At 41.0% G+C, this 26,884-nt stretch overlaps 1 protein-coding gene across 1 annotated transcript in view; it reads left to right on the top strand.

Annotated features, from left to right (window-relative positions):
- The window catches only part of LOC126334782 (uncharacterized), a 90,912-nt gene extending 64,232 nt beyond the window's left edge, over positions 1 to 26,680 (top strand). The window contains exons 3-7 of the mRNA XM_049997384.1: positions 5,950 to 6,014; positions 8,563 to 8,598; positions 17,403 to 17,547; positions 25,876 to 25,940; positions 26,444 to 26,680. Of these exons, the coding sequence (XP_049853341.1) occupies positions 5,950 to 6,014; positions 8,563 to 8,598; positions 17,403 to 17,547; positions 25,876 to 25,940; positions 26,444 to 26,479 (347 nt within the window). The 3' untranslated portion in view covers positions 26,480 to 26,680. The remainder of the gene's footprint in view (positions 1 to 5,949; positions 6,015 to 8,562; positions 8,599 to 17,402; positions 17,548 to 25,875; positions 25,941 to 26,443) is intronic.
- The last annotated feature ends 204 nt before the right edge of the window (positions 26,681 to 26,884 follow it).

The following is a 26,884-nucleotide window of genomic DNA, read 5'->3' as shown; positions in this document are numbered from 1 at the left end:
CGGCTGCAATCTGTTCCGGCCAGCATTAGCGAGCGTACCCGCTTAGGGGTCTGAAACACTGAAGTTACGAGAATTTAGCGAATGCGGGGAAGTCTGGAATCCGAGGTACCGTAGTTTTAAGTTCTAAGAGACAAGTCGCAACCGGTACAGAATTTCTTCGTCTTGTGCCTTATTTGCACTAATTAATCCTCAGTCCAGAAAAGTTTCTCCACCCCTACCAATCGACAGTTGTCAATTCTGGCTTCGGTTGTATCAGTTTGCCAGGGAGAACTGGTTTAATATCGTTTACTAATCAGTTAATTTTATCGACTTTTGAATTAGTAACTTAATCAACTCCTTATGATATAATCCAATTCTTAATTTTACAAGCAATCCGAATCCATGATCGAGAAAGTACACTACTGGCCATTAATAATGCTATACCAGGAAGAAATGCAGATGATAACCGGGTATTCATTGGACAAATATATTATACTAGAACTGACATGTGATTACAATTTCACGAAATTTGGCTGCATACATCCTGAGAAATCAGTACCCAGATCAACCACCTCTGGCCATAATGACGGCTTTGATACGCCTGGGCATTGAGTCAAACAGAGCTTGGATGGCGTGTACAGGTACAGCTGCCCAAGAAGCTTCAACACGATAACAAAGTTCATCAAGAGTAGTGACTCGCGTCTTGTGACGAGCCAGTTGCTCGGCCACCATTGACCAGACGTTTTCAATTGGTGAGAGATCTGGAGAATGTGCTGGCCAGGGCAGCAGTCGAACATTTTATGTATCCAGAAAGGCCCGTACAGGACCTGCAACATGCGGTCGTACATTGTCCTGCTGAAATGTAGAGTTTTGCAGGGATCGAATGAAGGTTAGAGCCACAGGTCGTAACACATCAGAAATGCAGCGTCCACTGTTCAAAGTGCCGTCCATGCGAACAGGAGGTGACCGAGATGTGTAACCTATGGCACCCCATACCATCAAGCCGGGTGATACGCCAATATGGCGATGACGAATACACGCTTCCAATGTGTGTTCAACGCAACGTCGCCAAACACGGATACGATCATGATGATGCTGTAAACAGAATCTGGAATAATCCGAAAAAATTATATTTTGCCATTCGTGCACACAGGTTCGTCGTTTAGTAAACCATCGCAGGCGCTCCTGTCTGAGATGCAGCGTCAAGGGTTACCACAGCTGTGAAGGTCTCCGAGCTAATAGTCCATGCTGCAGCAAACGTCGTCGAACTGTTCGTGCAGAAGGTTGTTGTCTTGCAAACGTCCCCATCTGTTGACTCAGGGATCGAGACGTGGCTGCACGATCCGTTACAGCCATGTGCATAAGATGCCTGCCATCTCGACTGCTAGTGATACGAGGCCGTTGGGATCCAGCACGGCGTTCCGTATTACCCTCCTGAAGCCACCGATTCCATATTCTGCTAACACTCATTGGATCTCGACCAACGCGAGCAGCAATGTCGCGATACGATAAACCGCAATCGCCATTGGCTAAAATCCGTCTTTTATCAAAGTCGGAAGCGTGATGGTACGCATTTCTCCTCCTTACACGAGGCATCACAACAACGTCTCACCAGGCAGCGCCGGTCAACTGCTGTTTGTGTAATAGAAATCGGTTGGAAACTTTCCTCATGTCAGCACGTTGTAGGTGTCGCCAGCGGCGCCAAACTTGTGTGAATGCTCTGAAAAGCTAATCATTTGCACATCACAGCATCTTCTTTCTGTCGGTTAAATTTCGCGTCTGTAGCACGTTGTCTTCGCGGTGTAGCAATTTTAATTGTCAGTAGTGTATATGTGTTGCTGCTTGGAATGCATGTTTTCTCTGCGAATTTCATTGCTGAAATCTTCTCGGGTTATCAGTCGAGCCGAAGCATCATCTTGTCACAGCGCCTCGACGAGTTTCCTGGCCTTGATCTTCAGGCGAGTCTTCTCCCTTAGGTTAATGTTCAGGGGGACCCAATGCCATTAGTAAAAGGCGGGTTCGATTCTCGGTGCTGTTAGGAATTATTCGGGGTGGGCGGACTGCAACGTAGCGCACTCAGCTTCGTCATGCCATTAGAGGAGCTACTTATCGTGTGATGGCTGCTTCAAGCCTTCTATCTCGACATTAAGTGAGAGTGTGATGTTCTGGCCTCCACATCGCATCCACATAATACGAGGGGCGTCTGAAAAGACCGTGCGAAGTCCGAAAGATGGCACCATGTTTAGTTCATGTTTAGTTAGTAGTATCTTTGGAAAAAAACGCACACTAAGTTTCAGTCATATTGGTCTGTTTCTTTGTGTTTGGGATTCGTGTGAATCAAGAAGTCGCTTGATTGTCAAAAAATGGACGAAAAAGAATTTCGTGTGGTCTTTAACATCACTTTATGAAAGGCAAAACGCCTCAGCAGACTAAAGAGAAGCTTGATAAACACTATGGTGACTCTGTACCTTCGATTAGATCAGCTTATAAGAGATTTTAAAATTTTCGGACTGGCCATATGGGCAGAAGTGATGTTGAACGTTCTGGACACCCTGTGGAGGTTAGGACTCCAGAAATCGTTGGTAAAATCTATGATATGGTGATGGATGACAGAAGAGTTAAGGTGCGTGAGATTGCTAGTGGTGTGGGCATCTCGAATGATCGGGTACGGTACATTATATTTTGCATAAACATTTGGACATGAGAAAGCTATTCGAGAGATGGGTTCCGCAATTGCTCACACTTGACAATAAACTGAATCGTGTGAAGTGTTGCAAAGATGGTTTGCAGCTGTTCAGGAAGAATCTGCAGGACTTTAAGAGTCGTTTCGTCACTGTGGATGAAACATGGGTACATTACTGTACTTCTGAGACCAAACAACAATCAGAAGAATGGGTTACCAAGGGAGAATCTGCACCAAAGAAGGTGAATACCATTCCTTCGGTCGGAAAGGTTATGGCGACTGTCTTTTGGGATTCGCAAGGGAGAATCCTCATTGGCTACCTGGAAAAGCGTAAAACTATTACAGGTGAATATTATTCATCGTTATTGGACCGTTTGAAAACCGAGCTACAAGGAAAACACCGGCGACTGGACCACAAAAAGTCCTTATTCATTACGACAATGCACCAGCACACACCTCAGCAGTTGTGGTCGCAAAATTAATGGAAATATGATTCCAAATCGTTTCACATCTCATCTATTCTCCAGACTTGGCTCCCGCAGACTACTGTTTGTTCCCCAATTTGAAGAAATAGCTGGAGGGACAAAGATTTTATTCAAATGAGGAGCTGATTGCTGCAAGTAATAGCTTTTTTGCTGACTTGGCAATTCCTATTATTCGGAACTGATCAATAACAGAGCTGGATGAAGTGTATTAGTCTAAAAGGAGACTATCTCGAAAAATAAAACCGGATTATCCCAAACACATAAGTAGTTTTTCGTTTTGCACGGACTTTTCAAACGCCCTTCGTACCATTGGCTGATGGAGGACCCGGCAGTCGGTCGGACGTGCTTGGCCTGTCTGTGGTTAGAACAGCGGTGTATGTCTTCAAGTGAAGTGTCGACTTCATATTCAGGTCGTTCCTTTTTAACCTCTGGACAGCAGACTCTTCTGTCGAGGTTGCGATGGATGGGTCAGTCTCTTGGCTACGTAAGAACAGTGTTGCAAGATGTTTATAACATGTGAAAAGCATTCCGCTCGGTCAAACTGACAAGTCTCTAGTGACTCAGCGCAATATCAATGGACGACACAAAGATGTTGTGCCGCGCCACGAATTCTGGGACTCGATCGTGAAACTATCAGTAGAAGTAAGAGTATATGACGATCTTGTCAGCTCTTTCCATCTGAGGTCAGCATGGGATATGACATTAGCAAAGATTAGCCAGCAGCGCTCTGATGTGAAAGCGGCGGATGGAATAAGTAGACAGCTACAGGATTTGGCACCTGGATCTCCCACCACCTTTCCAGGGTCTCTCCCACCACCAGCTACTTGTTGAGCCCTTGGAAGACGTTTGTGTGGTCCAGTGGCTTTAAAGAAACAAATTGGGTATGAAACTGATGCTTTGCCTGAAGCCGATAGGTTAAAAAAGACAGTGAAACGTTGCGACAACACGACACCACAACTCTGCTGAAAACTATAGAAAATTTCATCAATGTCTTTTGTTTATTTTGAAAGTAAGTTTTGTCCCTCTTCCTGAGATTCCTTCAATATCTATAATGTCGTTTTCATTTATTCTTTCTTATTTTCTTGTGAAGGATAACAGAAACTTTGCAAATTACACTCCTGGAAATTGAAATAAGAACACCGTGAATTCATTGTCCCAGGAAGGGAAAACTTTATGGACACATTCCTTGGGTCAGATACATCACATGATCACACTGACAGAACCACAGGCACATAGACACAGGCAACAGACCATGCACAATGTCGGCACTAGTACAGTGTATATCCACCTTTCGCAGCAATGCAGGCTGCTATTCTCCCATGGAGACGATCGTAGAGATGCTGGATGTAGTCCTGTGGAACGGCTTGCCATGCCATTGACACCTGGCGCCTCAGCTGGACCAGCGTTAGTGCTGGACGTGCAGTCCGCGTGACACGACGCTTCATCCAGTCCCAAACATGCTCAATGGGGGACAGATCCGGAGATCTTGCTGGCCAGGGTAGTTGACTTACACCTTCTAGAGCACATTGGGTGGCACGGGATACATGCGGACGTGCATTGTCCTGTTGGAACAGCAAGTTCCCTTGCCGGTCTAGGAATGGTAGAACGATGGGTTCGATGACGGTTTCGATGTACCGTGCACTATTCAGTGTCCCCTCGACGATCACCAGAGGTGTACGGCCAGTGTAGGAGATCGCTCCCCACACCATGATGCCGGGTGTTGGCCCTGTGTGCCTCGGTCGTATGCAGTCCTGATTGTGGCGCTCACCTGCACGGCGCCAAACACGCATATGACCATCATTGGCACCAAGGCAGAAGCGACTCTCATCGCTGAAGACGACACGTCTCCATTCGTCCCTCCATTCACGCCTGTCGCGACACCACTGGAGGCGGGCTGCACGATGTTGGGGCGTGAGCGAAAGACGGCCTAACGGTGTGCGGGACCGTAGCCCAGCTTCATGGAGACGGTTGCGAATGGTCCTCGCCGATACCCCAGGAGCAACAGTGTCCCTAATTTGGTGGGAAGTGGCGGTGCGGTCCCCTACGGCACTGCGTAGGATCCTACGGTCTTGGCGTGTATCCGTGCGTCGCTGCGGTCCGGTCCCAGGTCGACGGGCACGTGCACCTTCCGCCGACTACTGGCGACAACATCGATGTACTGTGGAGACCTCACGCCCCACGTGTTGAGCAATTCGGCGGTACGTCCACCCGGCCTTCCGCATGCCCATTATACGCCCTCGCTCAAAGTCCGTCAACTGCACATACGGTTCACGTCCACGCTGTCGCGGCATGCTACCAGTATTAAAGACTGCGATGGAGCTCCGTGTGCCACGACAAACTGGCTGACACTGACGGCGGCGGTGCACAAATGCTGCGCAGCTAGCGCCATTCGACGGCCAGCACGGCGGTTCCTGGTGTGTCCGCTGTGCCGTGCTTGTGTTCATTGCTTGTACAGCCCTCTCGCAGTGTCCGGAGTAAGTATGGTGGGTCTGACACACCGGTGTCAATGTGTTCTTTTTTCCATTTCTAGGGGTGTATATTAATAATAATAATATATTTCTAAACTTTACAGACGAAAACGATTGATGAAACACATTAAAATCAAACGATATGTCTTAGCAGAATAGTTCTCTCACCATCTGTTCAAAATATGATAGAGAAATATACTCAATTGTGCCTCTGTAAGTCATAATTACCGAATTTATTTATGAATTATTATGAAATGTTTATAGAAGAATGTAGAACAAACAGTAAAATCATATGTACCTTATTCTCAATAGTAATTTTCTTTTACTTTTCCAGAAATGGTTGACGAAATGCAGAAGAACAAAGGCTTATTACCTGATGAGAGTTCAGTTGCGCAAAGGGTAAGTGTATTTAACAATTCCATTAGATTAAACATGCATTATTCTATTAAAAAGATTGTGGAAATCAGTTAAGATGCTATCAAAATTACAGCAGAATTTTGAAAGTATAACTTGAGGTAGCCATAGATTTCGATATTGTGGTTATATTTACAAACAGTTTTAGTGCTTAAGAGTTCAAGGACTGACTAATTCACGAAACTGGAAGCTCAGTAACATTAATTTGTTCGACTCAATATTGAAATAGGTACATGTTTTACTGTTAAATGGTTTTGCAGTGTAGTAGAGTTAATGTTCACAATTGATGAGTTGCAATTAGTCATCACACATCGCAAGACTTTGTACCAGTAAAGATGAAAATGTGTTCATTTTTGATGTCTGCCATTAAAGAATCAATTATAACGTAAAACATTTGTATTCTCAGTAATAAGGTGTGCTCTCAATTACTTTAAACATTGTATGCAAAAGTATTCCCAGTAATATATTTATTGAATTATGTCGATGAAGCATTAGCACATTGGGAGGTTGCAGCTTCCTGATGGCAAGTTAAAACGTATTTTGATGGCTGTTTCATCCCTACTATGTAGTCCTGTGGACTCTTAATAGCATGTGTATCTTCTCACAGTTGTTAGTCGTTTATGTGTATCTTCATTTCATTATCAGATTCTTTGTGTGGACAAGTTTCTATTTACCCATAACTTTATTTAAAATTTGTGAAAAATAAGCAAAAACCTCCAGTTTTACTTAACCCAAAGTATGCAGTTATTTCAACCCAAACCACCTGACGGTTTAGAATGTGTGCATCCACATTTCATTTTCCGCTATGTTCTACTAAAAGCTAATTTGGTGACATGTTATTTGTAAATCATTTGCATTTGGAGCTCATATTGAGTCATTGCGATAAAATTAAGAAGCGATGACACATGAAAATCAATAATCGTTGGTAATGGGAGATAAGGTTAACTTGTCTATTCCAAAAGTGAACTTCACATTACTGTCAGGGTGCAAGACAAGATTTTAAAATGAATTCGATAAAAGCAAGCCATGCCATACGAGTAATTCAACTGCAAGAATTGGCAATACTTGTGAAATTCTCGATCAACTGTGTGAAAAGTTCAGGCCTACTGCAATGAGAGAAAGAAGAGTGAGATAGCAGTGTCACGATTTCTAGACATTGATTTAAAATTTTCACGATGGGCAAAAAATTAGGGCACCTAATGTTCGGATTGATCGTATCTTTGCGGGTGTAAATGTGGAACTGGAATAGAAACATCGATAAGGTAAGAAGTATTTGCTATAGTTTCCATAAGTTTATACATTTCCATTTACCTGGGATTTGTGACTGACACACCAAGTCTTCTCTTATTGTATTCTCGATCGACATCACAGCTGTACTTTTGACACGTCTGCAAGCGCCACAGATGGAGTTAGAATATTTGGGTGGGAGATATTTATCATATCCGTTATCACATTAATATGGTGTTCTCTGATTTCAGTCTTCCTTGAAATCTCAGATTGAAATGCATCTAAACAATATCAGGAACGTTAGAAACTTGAAATTACACTGATAAACTAAGCCCCTAATAAGATTTATATGGAAGATTTACATAAACGTTTTGAGGAATCTTGTGTTACCACATAAGAAATGTCTGTTATTTAATCACTATAGTTATGCAGCCCGACATTGATAGCAGGGTTTTTCAGAGAGATGGATCCAGTTCGGTTAATTTTTCTTTCATAGTTTTTAAATTAGATGTTAATAACTTATGTACAGTGTCAATTGGTATACCAGAATTGCTTCTATAGGTCGAACGCAAATTGGCTCTTTTCCTAGCCGCACAATCGTTATATAATGTGTGGTCAACAGATAATGGTGACCAGATAGTAAAAACCAAGTCTCTTCCTATGCAACTTATGTAAGTTTTGCCATCCAAAAAATCAGGGCCAAATTGATAAGACGCACAGGAGAACAGAACACCATGTCACAATAACGTTGATCAGTCAGTGAGCTGTGTTCGAAGATTTAGAGGTCAATACGTCCATATAGCGTCATACCTCCCTACACCATAATACCCAGATCACTAAAACGATCATGGGTGCATTGGGTACCCTCATGTGGCGAGAGATGTGTACATGTAATGCTGAAACTGCCTCGAGGCCTAAGTCTTTTGGTGTTCTGTATGAAGGTATGAGTGTGAGTGAGAGAGAATGTCCCAGGGTTGCTGAGTAATCTTTTTATATTTTCCCTTTGGTGCATACTTTTCACGCATTCATATCTAATTAGTTGCATAAGAGCATTAATGACATTGCTTTGGAGTGCTTTATATATACAATTGCCACCATCATCCCTTTATCCCAAGGAGAAGAATTCTCTTTATACATTATTTATCCTTCCCTTTCACTTGACTACAAAAACAGAAAAATCGTTTCGTTTGTGTATAACATTTCTTTCTATGGTTTTACTAAACTATATAACAGATAGTGTGAATCATCAAAACTAGTATTTCATCTAACTGCTTATGAGTTTTCTGAGACAGGTTTTTTGTTTCAGTGTTTTCAAGAATGCATGGCTAAAGAGATGGGACTGGTAAGTTAATGCAGAGTGCACACTATGTAAATAATTGATATAAAAGGTTCACACAACAAGCTGTAGAGGATGGTTAGTTGATAGAGGAAGTCTGTAGGTTATATATGTTAATAAATTGTATAATGGTGACAACAAGTTGAACTAAAACCTTAAAGACTGAAATGAAAATACTGACATTCAAAATATAGGGGAATTTGGTGCAAAAGATGGGTGTAAAATGAAGAACATGTCATCAGTGGTGAAATTCATATACGGCAATAGAAAACACAAAACTGAAAAATGATCCAAAACAAAAACATATAAAATGTTCATATTTAACTTGAAAATGATCATGTGGAACTAAAATTCTAATTTTTGCTGTTTGCCATTATGTGAAAAACAACTATATATTACAAATTTTCATTGAAAGGTAGTATGCCATATTAAATTTAATGTTTTATACTTCACAGGAAATTAAGATCATACTCATCTACAAGAAAATGGCAGTACTTAACAAAGGTGGTTATGTTTACAGTGAAATGTGTTGCACATATGAAGAGAAAGGGTGTGGTAAGACTCTGAAGGAAACAGTAATAGGAACGTGGTAGAAGATGCTGGCTTAAAGTGGAACTATTTGTGAAAATTTTCAGTAGGGTAAGGAAGAGTACATTGCATATTTTTAAGACAGACAATTAAAACAACGAAAGCATAAATAAAATGAAATATAGATTTATCTTTGGTTAACACCACACTCAATTCAACATCAGTTGCCAAGATTACTAACAACCAATTTTACAAGCATTCCACGTTACTTTTAAATTTTGCATAGTACAACAAGTTGATCAGAAAAACATATCCTCAATAATGAAAATAACAGCGTTCCAGAAGTAAAGTCCAGAGAGACAGGTACAGCTATTCCAATAGAAAGATTTGAAATTACCTATGGAGATGATGGTCCATCAGTAGAGATGACTGAAACTGGAGGAAGCTACAAAGAAGGATTACACAACAGTAGTTTCAGAATACTTGCGAAAGTACAAAAATCCATAAACGTTGAATAGTGTAGTAACAATTCCCCTTTATAAGGACAGAGACAGGATAGATTTAATAAACTATGATTACATAAACGACACCTCTGTAATGTTCATGGCATTCACTTACATTTCAACTCACTGAGAAGAAAAATCACAAGTTTTTCATGAGGCATATGAAAAGGGTTTAGTGCATACAATGTAATGACCCATTGGCAAATCTTGAATGAAGTCATAAATTAGAGTCATTTTCTAGGATTAGTGCTGTGACTAGGGCAGAAAGCATTTAGGAGAGCTTTCTAATCAGTTTCAACTGAGTTTGTTCTAACAGCTCTATAGTGACATGACATTGATTTAACCTATATTAGTAGCTGATAATATAAACGTAACAGATTTCATTAGACTTCATGAGCATAATGACATATTGAGTAACGAAAGAGGAGTAAATTACACTAGGAGATCTCATTTCAAAAAAATTACAATAAAACTAAGTAAATGTTCAGCGAATGCATCAGAAAGATTATAGTGTAAACTACCAATTATATCATAGTACTAAGTCATAAGTTTTCATATTTGAAACAGTTGAAGACAACAACAAAAAGAACAGCGAGAGTAATAAAAATAGGAATAAAATTATTTAGTGATTTTAGTACACAAAATAGGGTTACAGACTTAGATTATGATGTGACTTACAAGTAAAGTCGGCATTTAGCTCTTCTGGTAAACAATGTGGGTTTACACAATGAAATTATGATGTGACTTAAAAGTAAAGTTTATTACCTGTTTCTCGTCAATTATAACTACTGGCATTGAGATGTGGACTTATTAAGTGGAAACAAATTATAAAATGAGGTTTACAAAGTGGTTAACAAAGAGACATACATCGGAAATTTCTAGGAGGATTAGGAAAACAATCATATGGTCTGGGGATTTGGAATGGAAGGCATAATTATGAGTGTAATGAAAATAGAATGCAGGTGAGAGGGACATTTATCCATCTGAATTGGAGTGTATGGTGAAATGTAATTCTCTGCAGGAAACCAACAGGTAAGAACACCCAAAACACCGACTTAACCCAAAGTGGGTAGATGACATCATGAAACAAGATGCAGCAACAGCGGTGCCTATAACTGAAGCAGTTCTTCAAACTTCAGTAAATATGATGTGAATGATAATAATGATGACAACAACGAAGATATATTTGTCAACACATCTCTTATATTGGTATTGAACTATTTTCACATATTTCTTAGATATTTGTCCCATAGATCTGAATATTCCCATGGATATGTTCATAAACTTTCTTATTAGTTCTGTTGTCATATAAGCCGGCCGGTGTGGCCGACCGGTTCTAGGCGCTTTGGTCTGGAACTGCGTTACTGATATGGTCGCAGGTTCGAATCCTGCCTCGGGCATGGATGTGTGTGATGTCCTTAGGTTAGTTAGGTTTAACTAGTTCTACGTTCTAGGGGACTGATGACCTCAGCTGTTCAGTCCCATAGTGGTCAGAGTCATTTTTGTTGTCATATGACCGAATTTTGATCACTATTGTCTGTTTTTCGTCTTGATATTATTGGTTACATCGGATATAGTTTGTTTCATATTGTGAGATACGTCAATAAAAATCATAGAAAACTTCCAAAGGCAAATATAGAGCTGCATTTATTTAAAATATAGCTCTAATCGCTGTGAAGAAAGAAGGTATGGGGTAAGTACGTGTAGAATTGAAGTAAAATGGAGATTTTATTTGCGGAACATTGAAATTTGAACACTAGAAATTTTTGACTTCATAACTTCGCCTGATTTCACATTATAGCAAACCAGTATAAGCAGAGACCCAAAAGCACGAAAACAACATTTTTGGTGAGACGATAATGTTTCAGCCAAGTTCCCCCATCTCCTGTCTCCCCCATCTTATACTTGTTATAAAATTACCACTCATTATTTGTTGACCTTCAAGCTGCCATGTTTCATTGGTGGAACCATAGCTCTGCTCAGGAACCAGAAAATTTGCAAGCTTATTGAACACCGAAATCGATATTCTGAGAGAGCACTGAAACACAACAATGAACTGGAATGTTGCTACCTACAGTATTATTTGTTACCTTTTGTAGGACTCAAAACCAGAGTTAGCCAACGAAACAAAACTGCATACCCACCGAAAATCTTACCGTTGCCGTGGAAGATACCTGGCTCCAAAATTTACTCAGTCTGCTCCTACTTCTAAGGTTGGACACTTCAGAACTTGCTATTTTAAGATTTTGATGAAGAACACAACTAATGATAATTTGTCAGTCATTTCTGCAAGATGCCTGGTCCATTCCTTGCAGGATGCAACTTCTGCTGGCTGTAGATGCTGGCTTCTCCCAACCTCAGTCTTAATGCCACATGTCACCAACTGTACCAAGCACCAATCGTCGCCCAGTAATGCTATACACTAAAGCACCAGGGTAAGCGCTCACGTGTCATTATTCAGTGTGGCACTAATCACTAACACTGAAGGTGGTGACCTTGATACAATTATTCAAACAATGGGCACTTTATTTTCTTTTTAATATTAGTTTGTGATAGAAAAATCGAAATTGATTTTGTTAAAATACTTCAGTATTATTTGACATTGTTAAGAGTAAACAGTATTAATTTAGCTGTTGGCAAAAATGGTTCACTCATAAGGGAAGAAAAGCAGTTACTGTAATTACGTTACTGCAGCTGCCGCATTAAAATTTTAATTTTGCCACTACGTTTTCAGTATTTTGGTTGGGGTCACTTCAGACCGTAACGCTTGAAATCTCTTGTATCAAATAACAGATATAAGTAATGAAAATTAGCTCCATGATATGAATAGTATAACGAATCCACCCTGGTATAAATGACTTGCCCAGAATCGCTAATTAACGTACGTGACATCTCCACTCGCACAGCGTGCACATCACCCCATTTGCAGTTAATTTGTATAACTTCCTGTCCACTCATAACGCTATGTACCTTAACATGTTGGTTCCTTGTAACAACTCTATAATATTAACAAATATAAACACAAGAAATTAACTTATTACGTATTACAAACATGATTCATAGTTTCCTATGTACCACTGCCATAGTACGGCACATCACAAATGGCTTTCGATTCAGTAGTTTCCCAGCCTGGGATTACTATTTCACTTTGATTCATTTCTCTATCTTCTTCAACACTGAAGTCTTGCTCCATAATTATAAAAATATCTTGTACATGCACCATGTCGACGGTGATAACGACTTTTACAGTTTCATTTCTGCAATCCTTCTGTGCAAACATTCAGGACCAAAACTGGCATATACTCGCATTTCATACCCGTCCAAAATGTCTCGATTATGATTTTATTTGTCAAATCTACAGAGCAACTTCAAATTAGTGTGATGTGTCTTCTGCAACTTACTCCTTCCTGTTTCAGGATGCCAGTACCGGTCTGTGGTCAATTTCTTTAGCCGCTGATAGTTCGAATTCCCTTGGAGTGCGATCACCTCATTTACACTTTCTCTTCTGGGCCTCCTTTTTGGCCTCTGGTCGGCGATTCCTCAAAGATCCTATGCGGAAATGGTCAGCCACCGTAATCCATCAATGCTGATCAAGCATATGCTTGATCAGTTAATTGCTTACTTTTTAGGACTGACATTTGCTCTGATGTATTGGTTCTACAGCGCTGCCACACATCCGATCCTTGCTACTGTGATGAATTTCAGTACATTTTCGGGCTACTGAATGCGTCCTTCGTCCTGTGAACACGTCACCGATCATCTTTTGCTCCAAAATATGGTGTGAAGCATTTGTTCACGTAACAGATCACGTTAACCTGATTTGCCAGTAAAACATAATTCGGAATGTACGACGTTGATTCGTTGTTTCGTTTTTAACTATTTACTTTCGGTATGGTAGCGTGAAGCTCCGCATTGTGCACTCTTCCGCTTTTTTGAGGCGGCGGTTACTTGACCTGAAAAACTGATAAGAATGGCTGCAATGGATACTATATGTGATTCTTCACAGTAACTTCTAATGCTTTTAGGAACAACAGCGTTCAAAATAGCATGTGTATGTTCACATCTACATACATACGTGGTCAGACATTACACGGTGCGTAGTGTTACTGCTCATCATCTCCTTTCCGCTTCCACTCGCAAATTCACTCTGAAAAAGAAAACGGCGGTCCATATGTTTCCATTCTAGCCTTGATTTCTCTAATCTTGTCTTCGTGGACCTTACGCTAGACGTATTTTGGTGGTAGCAGGATCGTTCTGACATCTGACGCAAATGCAAGTTCTCGAAACTATCGTAAAAAGAGGGTCACATACTCACCAGGGTTTCCCGAAGTCGAACTTTCAGCTACCCTACAACCGACCTTACGTGCTCGTTCTATTAAGTGTCGCTTTGCAACGCCGTGACTGCGTCAAGCAACACACCAATAATACTGTATTCGAAGAGTACAGAACGCTTTTCCTGCTCATTGTATTAACTTACATTTTTCGATATTTTTAGCAGGGCGCCCCTCACCATACCAAAAGGAAATTTCATCGCTGTCACTCTAATTGTGCTACAGTCGCCTATCGATGACACACACGTTGCCGTGTACTTCAGCGTCGTCTGCAAACAGCTCCAGAAACCGAGGGGGGTGGGTTTATGGGGCTATGGGGGAAATCGTGCCTTCGCACAGGGAGGAAGATCGTTGGGGGCGGAAAAATCTTGAATTTTAATTCCAAAGCGTAAATAAAACAAGACAATGTAAGTTTTGTGCCCGTGAAGAAGTGGGAGAATACGATGGAAGAAATCATCCACTAAATCTGGTGTCTTACTGGAAATTGTTTACGGTGTTGTGAAACAATTTGATGTTAAGTAATGCAGCTGGTCATCTTGGATGAGTCTTTCGGTATAGCTAAACTTGTTAGTGTTACCAACTCAGCTTCCAACATGCACCTACAAAACACTTGAAATATAGCTATGTCAGCATGAAAGCCCCTACAGCAGCGAATAACTTTATACTAAAGAAATAGAAATAAATGTAAGCATAAAATGGCCTAACTTTTCCTATACCGCAAACTTGAACACCTACAGCAACATCGCCGAGAAAAACAGTTTTTGGAAAATAATTAAAGAATAAGCAAGACAGACACTGCCCTTCAGATGCTATAATCTTTTGAATCCAAACATTGCACGTTTACACGTGGAAAATTACATGAAATCCTTCCCCCAATACTCCCTCTCCCAAGGATCTGTCATTAATACAATTCATATTTCCCTTCTTCTTGCCACGCTCTTGTAAATTACTTTTTTTCTGCTTCGCCAGTAACGTGTTTTAAGTTTTCTCTCATCCCCTTTCCTTTCTGCGTTTGAAGACATAATCAACAGGTTTTTCAATCACACTGAAAAAACATACCAAATCTCACTTTGGAAGTGAAGCAAGTTAACAACACTGCACAAGGTGATTATGCAGATTCGTCGTATTTCGCTCTGCGTTTCAACAGCTCTATCTGGGATTTAACTTTTCACTACAACGAATGACTGTGCTTTCAAATCTGCTTTTATTGAGGAATAAATCGTGGTTGTAGCTTATCGGATAGGATAATACACCTTCTCGATATCCGATCGTAGCCGGTTATCCTTTATATATACTACAGACACACCGGCTGATACACAGTTATTGTCAACAATTAAAGCATTTGTATGTAATCAATGGTCCTACGATTTCCACTTTTTTTCCAACAGAAGCTCCGAAGACACCGTCAAGACATCGCTCAGCGTGCTAGCTGTTGGGGGTCTCCCCCGCACGCTCATCTCTCCTCGGAGAACGAGAAAACGTGGACAGATTTTAGTTATGCGCTCTGTTTGACATAATCCTTTATTTAGTTATAACTCAGAATGTATTTCATTGTTAACCTTAAAGTGGTCTTCCCGTCAAAAATACGCATGTGCAAGTGTGAGATGTGAAAATAAGATGTTATTGATGAACGACGTAGTGAAAAAAGGGTGACTACGTCCGAAAATGCATGGAAGTGGTGCGGTGGGGGGAGGGAGTGAGGGTCCGGTTCGTGAAATTTTCGTGCCATATGCTTGTCGGAAATCTATAAATACTGAACGGTCCTGTTGCCTTTCACCCACGATTTGCAGAATGTCGCACGAAAAACGGAAAAGTTGAGTTTCTAACGAGCGATAATTTGTACATCCATGCTGATTTGTGGGCGGAAACTATCTTTCTCAAGGACATTTTTTACTTCGAACTTAAAATTTGCTCAAGACTTTGCAGCAGTCTGGTGATAGTGATGTCACGGATGTTCCTATTCTGTATAATTATCTTCTCCAGGATTACGAAGGGTCTCATTGCCTCCCCATACTTGGCTTTATTTAGTGGAACAGAACGGATTTTCAGAGTCCGCAAACTCATCTCCCTATGTTTAAAAACCAAACCAATTTGATTAGGTTTTAAATTACTCTTATAGTGTCTCTGTTCTCCTCTCAACTGGATCGAACAGATTTTAATCACGGATTAGGAACGGTGAAATAAAAGACTGTTGAGCTGAAACTTTGAGTCTCACAATGAAGTTTGCTTTGATGGATCAATTGACAACACGAAGGTTCAAATTTGAAGCCAGCACCGCCACTTTATTTTAATCTGTCGTCGGTGCTACTCTTAGGGGATATACCATAAAAAAGTTTCAATTCAGAGATACATCGTGTTAGGAAAATCTTTCCATGCTATCTGTGTGTAACAACCACAAGAACAAGCAAAAACACTGGCACATACACGTAATATATTTGGGTAGCCGTACTAAGGTTTCCGGGTGGAAAAAGTGCAGACAAATGATATGGAATGTGAAATAAAGAAAGTTCTGCTGAGGGCTGTTCTGGGAACTAGAATTACAAGTCCGATTTCCTATATCTCGATTCGTTAATGACGCTTGTCATAAATATGTATTTCTGTTTAGAACCAGTTAATAAAGTTAATATTAATAGGAGCCTAAGGATTTAATAGAGGCGCACTCATTCTTCTCCATTGAAGAATTTCGTAGAAGAATCAATTTTGTATATGTTGCTAGTAAAATCAAGTAACGCGAGTCTTTCTTAAAAATTGGCTTCTACACATTTTCAATGTAGTAAAGTGCTGAGTGCAAATGAACGTTGTAAGTTGCTTATATGCTTGGTAATGAGTGGCTCTGATGGCTTAAGAATCATCATATGCTCCTCAGACAGTACATGTTTGTGTTTTGTGACAAATTTTTTCTTATTGTTTAACCGAAATTTTTTGCAGATTTCTCCCACGTTCATGAGACCATTCAACTTAGAATCTGTGGAAGGAACATTACTAGAGCACTTTTCTTGCAAATACGTATTACGTGTTCTTCTTTCATGGCAAGTTTTACTTTCTTGGGGATCTTCTCAAATTGCGAACCGATTCATTGTTAGGAAATTAGACGTCCCAGTGACTTCAGTCGTTGAAGATAAAGAGATGAAATAAACTAGTATTAAACAAAGTTTTAAACAAACAAATAGTATAAGAAAATAGGGAGCATTTCGTTTCATATTAGCTCCAGGCTTATCGCTAAAGTAACAAGTGTGTTCCTTTTTTGTGTTCGTAGATCTGTGAAGAGTTGTAATTTGGAAAAGAGAAAAAAGAAAATTTCGTATAACAGCAATGCAAATAGTCAATGAGTAGATCTTAACATTAAGTTAACCTTAAGAGATAACTTACGGCGTGCATTAAATGCTACAGCTCTGTCGCTTACACTCTCAGTGACAGTTAACTGCCTATGTGGCTGTCTATTTAACAGCTTAAAAACGGTGGCGGGGTTGCGGTGGACAACATCGTGACGGTGCTGAAAGCGGCGCTTCAGATGGCTTCCGAAGGCTCCGAGGACACATACACGATCGACACGGATGCAGTGACGCGGGATCTCGAGGGCTGCCAATTCGAAGGTACGTACTGTATGTCGATTCGCGCCACACGTTTAAGCTGTAAGGACCAAAAACCATAGATTGGCTTCTACTAATCCTTATTATGTGTCCGTCTCCGGATATTATTAGAAAACAAAAATTTAAGGTAATGAGGTATTAATTACCAAGTATGATGGTATCAGCGAAGAATGTGATGGAGTTTTGACACAACATAATTGATATAACATGACACAAAAGTTTATGGCACAATTGAAGTCACTCAAAACGCTTTTATTTGTCTCGTTCAGTGTATTGCTGCGAGATGCAGTGGTGTGCAAAACTTTGAAATGTCCCCTTAGAAAAATTTATGAATTACTGAGCTGATAAACCTCTATGCTATTTGATTTTCAAACAGCTGAGCAGAACTGAACGTACTCAGACAATTCTCTCTTTACTTATTCTGATCAACACTAATCTGACACACAATACTTTTAGCCCAACGCAATCTGACTTTCAATATTCCCTACAAAAGAATGGCCTTGACTAACATTAACCTATACCTTTCACAAATCACTTACCTCACAAAAATCTTCGTTACTCGAAGTACTGCAATACAGCGAGCGCCACTACTGCCAGCTAAATAAAAGATTCAAACTACGGAAGGCACTAACTACTGATAGGCATAGTTAGCAAAAGAAAGATTTTGATAGAGAACAAACAAGGTATTTATCTTAATATCAGTTCATGATATCCAGTATTACAAATTTACGCTTTCTGGCGGACACACGACCAGATCGTCCGCTCTTAAAACTCTGCCATCTCTCTCCCCACATCCACCACTGCCGGCGGCTCACCTCCAACTGCGGAACGCTACACGCTGTTAACAGCCAACTGCCCAACACTACAATAATGAATATTACAACAATGCAAACCAGCCATAGACTGCACACAGCAGAGTCAGTGATTTTCATATAGAGCGCTACGTGGCTTTACCAACATAAAAACCTAAACAGCCTACTTACAACGTAAATACGAAAGGAACTGTCGCATGAGTGTCGACGCAAAGTAACGTAGCTAGATGAAACTTGGACAATACATTTTAAGAACTGCAAGGGAACTGAAAGAAATACACAATGAGACGAACAGAAAAGGCATTTTTATTCAAAAGCAATAATTATACCGAAGGCACCATGGTACATGATGGTTTCCTCGAAATCACTGTTGACAACTATTGGATGGTCGTCAGTGCACGTGGACGAGACGCAATACGCCTCCACGACGTGCCACAGACGCGCACGATGGGATTTAAGTGGGGAACCGACAGGCAAGTCCGTTCGACGGATACCCTCCCTTTTCCAGAGCTTGTCCACCTGAACAGTTCGCTGCCGTCTCGTATTGGTACCCATAAAAAGGCACCTCTGAAAAGACGCAAATGGGGAAGGAGTACAGCACCATAATAAAGTTGTCATCGTAGCGTTGACAGGTGAGGTAGATTCTTGAAGTGCCCAACAAACGTGCGCAACTGTCACAGACGATGCTGCCGAACTGAGATGTCTTAGAGGGACTCTTTGTCATCTTTTTCACTCATGTCCCAATGTCACACCGCTCCTCCCCGCACCCCAATTTTCATGTCACAGGAGTGTGTGATACACGAGTGCTGGAAAAGCATACGCACCCTTCGCCGCTTCGGACCACGTACAGATTTTTCGAATGGTTTTGAGCGGTCCGTAGTGGTTCCACCCAACATACCAGAGACAAAATTGTGGTCGCGCTACACTCCAAACTATTGTGCTGATGTTCGAAGGACTTGAAAGCACAAGATACCCTTGGAGAAGGGTTGAATCTTCCTGGGGGTGTTGGCAGTGATGAAGGTTTTCTTTAACGTCGTCCTACTATTCATCGCACAGCGAATTGTCGTTTCCGATCGCGAACTGGGTGTGACTATTGCCTTAAGGGAAGGAGTGGGTTCATTGACTCCTGTATGCATGTCGATACCGAGCAACAGTGTGCTCGAAATGCTTTCCTCGGCCACCCATAAGAAAAATGAGTGATGTTAACGGAGCGTCGCGGTTCTGACCTCCATCACACCGGAGTCAAAAGAAGAGGTGAAATTTGGGTAAGAGGCGGAGTGGCGGCCATCTCATCACGTGACGGGTCGACGCTGGCAGAGGGCAGTCTTTCTGAGGCTGTCAACAAGCTGCTAAACGTCACTCGTGCTTAGCGCACGCAGGGTGCCGCAGTTTCCTTCGGTAGTCGACTCAAATGTATGCTTTGTGTCCGGCTTCTCGTAGACATAATTTTCGGAAGTATCTGTAAAGTAATCACGAAAAATCTTTCTAACTACAAGAGGCTCGGGAATGGCATTATTATTCACAGTTAATTCCACAAGATTTATTTTAGCTTCTGTTGCGTTGATTCAGATTTCGTTTACAGTTGACCAGCGGGAAATCGTCACGTTATCTGACCTTCGTATCTGTTGGATAATTCTTTCTCCTTTTAATATCCTCACTTCTTTGTGGTTCTGATTTTGTGCTCCTTCTAGACTTCTTTATGAAACTTGGAGTTTGTCTCTGCAATAAAAACGTGTTTTTCATTCTTTCCTTCAGATCTTTAGTTTTAATATGTAATGGCATAGTTTATGATTTTATAGGTGGATGTTTTAGAGCACTCGCCTTTTTTAGTTGCATGGTACAAGTGCTATTTATGGACCTAGTCAAAATTCTAAGAACATATTCCATTTATTGTTCACACCAATGCTAATAATAACTGTCTACCAAAATTCCTAAGTTGAACTATGTCCTAGCTTAACAATGTTGTTATCGGATATTATTCTCTTGTTCTCGAATATTTTTCTGTTTTTGAACTTGGTATCACATTTTAGCAGCAGTGTATGATGTGAGATGTGAAGATTTATGGTGTTTGCTCAGATGATGTGGTCATAATTTGTTTTAATATGATCTACTGGTCGGCTGTGTGTTACCTATTTTAGTGTGTACTAGTCCAGCTAGGTCCTTAATCTCATAGAATACAGTCTGTAAAACCTTAGCTTCTCTGATAGTTATGTAAAACGTTGATTTTCAGATTCCAGGTGTGACGAAATTTACATTTTTACGACCTGACTTTAATTCATTGAAAACTCCATCAAGTGCTTTCAGGAAAGCATAAAAATTCCCACAAGGAGATCTGTATATATCTACTACAAGGAAAAGGACAGTGTAAAACATGAATTTAACAATTCCAGTTTCGAAATCTTTATTAACGCAGAACTTCAAACTTCCTGCATGATCATCACTGTGAGCCAGACCAAGACTCGAACTCGGGAACTTTGCTTTTACGATCAAGTGCTCTATCAACTCAAGAACGGCTCAGAAGCCGTCCTCGTATCTATGCTGTCTCCAATACTTCATTTCTTACCATACAAACTTCGCTGAAGTTCTCCTGCGAAATTTGCAGGTCTAGCACTGTTTGAAGGAAGGATAAATAGAACGTGTTTATACAAAGCAATTTTTCTTGAGGTAATGGCAACACAACTACCTTTACTGTGGATTCTACGGCAGACTGTTGATAGGTTATAGCCTTTTGATTTTAAATGTTTTACGTTATCTTTAGAAATCTGATGTTGTGTAACAGCAACAACATGTGGATCCATTACTTTGGTAAATGATTAAAAAACACCTGTTTTGTTTCCTACATCCTGTACATCATATTGAAAAAATGATTGATTATTCTCGTGTAAGTTTTGTCTGCGTAAAGTATAGGCCTATGCGAATCACAACACTGGCGTCATCTTCCACTTGTGTACTCAGTACTTGTTCTGGATTGTTACTATTGGGCCAGATCCCGTTGGAATTGGCCCCTTTCGCTAGTTCCCTGCGTGTGAGTGTTAAGAGCGATGGTTTGTTTGTTTCCATAACTACTTTCGCGCATTATTTCATCAATAATTTGTTGCATTATGAAACTAGATTTTTCATAATTGTTGACTTCAAAAAACCCTTCCTCTTTATACTTCGAACAGGAGTGCTTTGATTTTTTATACTTTTGTCGAGTTTCACTATTCATACAAATCAGATCTCAGAAGTACATTCCTCGCTACCACATGTGTAGTCGCTACTACAAGATAATGGCCAATTTCTTACAAATGCACTGATTTCATTATAAGAAATACCGTTTGATTCCGCTATGAGAACAACAGATTCACTTTTAGTAGAATTGTCACATCCTTTAGCTATTGTAGAATTGGCACATTCTTTTGCTATATTGCTGATCACGTTTCTGAAATTCACTACAAGCTTAACAACAACTGACACATTCGTCATCCCTTCCGCAGAATTTGGTACGGTTTGAAAGATTGCGTGCTCTTTGCAGGTTTTATGTTGTTTTTTGACAGTCCACTTTTACATATGGTTGTTAATAACGTGTTGCTGTCTTCTATATTGTTACAAGCACATTTTTTATTGCTTGCAATTTCGGATGGTTTTAGAGCTCTGTGCCTCTCCTGCTGTTGTTCCACTGCTTTTCCGAATTTTCCTTTGGATTATTTTCAGATGCAACACATTTTTGGTTACACTTGACATAAAGGTTTCGAAACACTTATTTTCGTAGAATTTTTAAGTTATTGCTGTTCCCCAGAATTTTGCATCTATCTCCTAAGACAGCACTCACATTTTCAGGAGCAAAAACACACGTAAGATATCAGCCGCAGGAAACAACTCCTGGCGAAATTTTGGACCATAATTCTGATAGTACGCAGTTATGACTTATTTAAATTACAGCTCTTAAACTTTTGAGCGAACTGTTTGTTTTACCAGTCGCTCCGGCCCGCTTCAACCACCTAATGCCCGAGAGCGAAGTTTTGTAAATACGAGTGACAACCAGGGCCATCCTATTCGCGGCTTTTTGAACACTATGGAAGAGTAGGTGGGAAAGTGCACACATCTGCCCAACGTGTTTTGAAATCTTGTTCGAGAACACATTTTATTATAAGTGGAAAACAATAAGTAATATGGGCACTTAATATGTTAACCTCACACATACACAGACAGAAAAATAATCGCAGGACTAAGAGACACGATTCTATATATGAAAGATGAGGTCTATTCCAATAACACTACTGGCCATTAAAACTGCTACACCACGAACATGACGTGCTACAGACGCAAAATTAAACCGACAGGAAGAAGATGGAAATGATTAGCTTTTCAGAGCATTCACACAAGGTTGGCGCCGATGGCGACACCTACAACGTGCTGACATGAGAAATGTTTCCAACCAATTTCTCCTACACAAACAGCAGCTGACCGGCGTTGCCTGGTGAAACTTTGTTGCGATACCTCGTGATGGAGGAGAAATACGTACCATCACGTTTCCGACTTTGACAAAGGTCGGATTGTAGCCTATCGCGATTGCGGTTTATCGCAACATTACTGTTCGCGTTGGTAGAGATCCAATGACTGTTAGCATGATATGGAATCGGTGGGTTCAGGAGGGTAGTACGGAACGCCGTGCTGGATCTCAACGGCCTCGTATCACTAGCACTCGAGATGACAGGCATCTTACGCGCATGGCTGTAACGGATCGTGCAGCCACGTCTCCATCCCTGAGTCAACAGATGGAGACGTTTGCAAGACAACAACCATCTGCACGAACAGTTCGACGACGTTTCCAGCATGGACTATCAGCTCGGAGACCATAGCTGCGGTTAAGCCTTGACACTGAATCACAGGCACGAGCGCCTGCGATGGTGTACACAACGACAAACCTGGGTGCACGAATGGCAAAACGTCATTTTTTTGGATGAATCTAGGTTCTGTTTACAGCATCATGATGGTTGCATCCCAGTTTGGCGCCATTGCGGTGGACGCACATTGGAAGCGTGTATTCGTCATCGCCATATTGGCGTATCACCCGGCTTGATGGTATGGGGTGCCATTGGTTAAACGTCTCGGTCACCTCTTGTTCGCATTGACGGCACTTTGAACAGTGGACATTACATTTCAGATGTGTTAAGACCCGTGGCTCTAACAGTTATTCGATCCCTACGAAACCCTACATTTCAGCAGGATAATGCACGACCATATGTTGCAGTTCCTGTACGGGCCTTTCTGGATACAGAAAATGTTCAACTGCTGTCCTGGCCAGCATATTATCCAGATCTCTCACCAACTGAAAACGTCTCGTCAACGGTGGGCGAGCAACTGGCTCGTCACAATACGCCAGTTACTACTCTTGATGAACTGTGGTATCGTGTAGAAGCTGCATGGGCAGCTGTACTTGTACACGCCATCCAAGTTCTGTTTGACTCAATGCCCAGGCGTATAAAGGCCGTTATTACGGTCAGAGGTGGTTATTCTTCGTTATGATTTTCAGGATCTGTGCTCCCAAATTTCTTGAAAATGTAATCACATGTCAGTTCTAGTATAAAATATTTGTCCAATAAATACCCGTTTATCATCTGTATTTCTTCTTGGTGTAGCAATTTTAATGGCCACTAGTGTAGTATATGGGTGGCGCTAGTAGTATGATAATGAGGATGCAAATCTGGTTTTCTTGTAATACACGCTGTAACGGCCGTGAGTGTTAGTTATCTTTGAGATTGGACATGGTGAATTGATGTTAGGCAAGGATGCCTTTAAGGCGACAAATACGCCACACTGAATTTAAACGAGGCAGTGTAATAGGCCTACGTGAAAGTGGGTGTTCCTTCTGCCTCACTGCAGCAAGACTTGGCTGGGATTTAGTCACCGCACATGATTGCCAGCTACCGTCGTCACGAGAATGTACGGTCGCAAGAAGACCGGACTCCGGACAGTCACACGGTGCTACCAAGAGGGACGATCACTACGTACGACGTATGTCATTGACGCATCGTGCTGCATGTGTATCAGCAATTTGAACAGCAGTTGTCACGACAGTGAAACAACGAACTGCTGCTAATTGGTTACTCGAAGGACAGCTCCGAGCCAGACGCCCTGTAGCGTGAATTCCACTGATCCCAAACCACCGCCGTTTGCGACTTCAATTATGCCGAGTGAGAGCTCATTGGATGGCACAGTGGAGGTCTGTTGTGTTTTCCGATAGAAGTTCTCACTCCCTTGGTTCCAGTGATGGTCGTTTGTTGGTTAGAAAGAGGCTAGTTGGCGGCCTGCAGTCAATCTATCTTCGTGCTAGACACACTGGAAACACACCTGGAGTGTGATTTCAGATGACAGTAGGAGCACTGACGTGGTTATGACGCGTTGATTGCAAATTTGTACGTGAGTATGGCGATCCGACGTCTTCATGAAGAGCAATCCAGGTGGTATTCTCCGACAGGAAAACGCTCACCCACCTACCGTTGTTGTAGCCCAGCGTGCTCTTCAGAGTGACGACATTTTGCGTTGGCCTGCTCGATCGCCAGATCCGTCTCCAATCGAGCATATACGAGACATAATTTGAGGACCACTCCAGCGTCATCCACAAACAGCTTTTACAGTCCCTGTATTGACTGACCAAGTGCAGCACGCATAAAACTCCCTCCCAGAAAGTGACATCTGGCGCTCGTACAACACAATGCACGCACGTCTTCGTGTTTCCATCCACACGTCTGGGGGTTACACCGGTTATTAACGTAATAGCATTTCAAATTTGCAACGGCTTGACTCGCGCTCACATGAACCTCTGATCTTCAATGTTAATGAACTTAATACGATACCTAGACAAATTTATTCCAGAAATTTCCTTGCTCTACATTAATTACGTTTTGGTGTTGCGATTTTTTCCTTCAATGTATGTAGAGTCAATGCTATTTTAACAGTATTCCTGTATCGACAATTAGCAGCTATGACTGTGCCTTAAAATCAAAATGAATAAACCTAAGCAACTGAAGAATTATTATGAAGTGAAAATAGTGATTCCCGATTTATAGTTTAACCATGTCAGCCACGTTGACGAATTGCCGATCTCCTTGGACTCAGTTAGGTTATGATTTTCTCACTGAAAACGTATATGGGAACTTACTTGAGAAAGTGATACCAGAAATTATACTGTAGGCTGTACTGACAACGTTGAACGGTTTTAGGTTTGGCTCTCGTTCGTTACAAAAGAGATTTTTCTCTCGTACGTCAGTATTTTTTTATTCAATCATGATCTGGTGGAAGGAGTTTCGTTAGTGAAAGGACTCCAAATTTGAGAGAAAACTATAGCACGCTAATGTAAAAAGACGCAAAAATACTAAATATTTGGTTTTACTTCGTTGGCGATGCCTGAATAAATAATCAATGAACAAAACAAACCAATAATAACTAAATGGTGTTGTAACAAGAGAGACTTCATCTAAAACCAAGTTGCGCAATTATTCCTGAGACTGACACGTTTGTTTGTCATCTTTTGCAGGTGAAGACGACGAATGCAACAACTCCCATGATACCATGAAATGCTTGCGGAGTTTAGGAAATCCGGTAAGCTATTTTCATGAACATAAATCTGCTTTTCGTTGCACTGTTTTTTTCTCTATGGTGTACGACTGTCAGTTCGTTTGTACTGTACGATGCCGACGGCTACAGAGATAAGTGTTTTATAATGCCTAGGACGTATTACAGCCGGCCGGTGTCGCCGTGCGGTTCTAGGCACCACGTGACCGCTACGGTCGCATGTTCGAATCCTGCCTCGGGCATGGATGTGTGTCATGTCCTTATGTTAGTTAGGTTTAAGTAGTTCTAAGTTCTAGGGGACTGATGACCATAGATGTTAAGTCCCATAGTGTTCAGAGTCCTTTGAACAACGTATTAAACCCTAGCGTACAAGTAGATCTATTATGACATCTATGATCGCCTTGCTTTACTGAAGCCTGAACGCATTGTGTCATGAGTTCTCCATGTAATTAAATGTAGATATGTAATGTTCTGGTAGATTCTCTCGTATATCAGTTATATACTAATGAATCTGCTTTGTTTACTTGCAGGAGAATATGAAGCGCTACATAACAAAGGAATCATAATATCTTTGACTGACAACAGCGGTTTTCAAGGAACTGATAACGCCATGAGTGTACAATATAATGATCAATCCTAGAACGAAGGAACAGCTGCGAAGGTGTTTCACATGTTTGGCCATCAATAACTGCAGCTTATTAGAAACTGTACTTAATGTAAAATGCTATATTTTTCATTAAATTAGTACAGAAATCCTTCGTTACCTATCACTCTCCATTTCAATGAACGTAAGAGATCACTAAAGACGATATTTGCATGTTTCTTAACCTTATAGTTACATACAAGAAAATGCCGTTACAGAAAGCAGAGAACGGATTGTGTAAGTCAGTCTTGAGTGAACAATTGCAATATAAATTTTCGGTATGCTTTTGTAACAGAGACTGTATGGTGAAATCATTAGCCACCCAGTT

This window comes from Schistocerca gregaria, chromosome 2 (genome assembly GCF_023897955.1).
Source record: "Schistocerca gregaria isolate iqSchGreg1 chromosome 2, iqSchGreg1.2, whole genome shotgun sequence".
Classification (NCBI taxonomy): Eukaryota; Metazoa; Arthropoda; class Insecta; order Orthoptera; family Acrididae; genus Schistocerca; species Schistocerca gregaria.
Note: the sequence above shows the minus strand (reverse complement) of the source record. Positions and strands in the feature narration are given on the sequence as shown.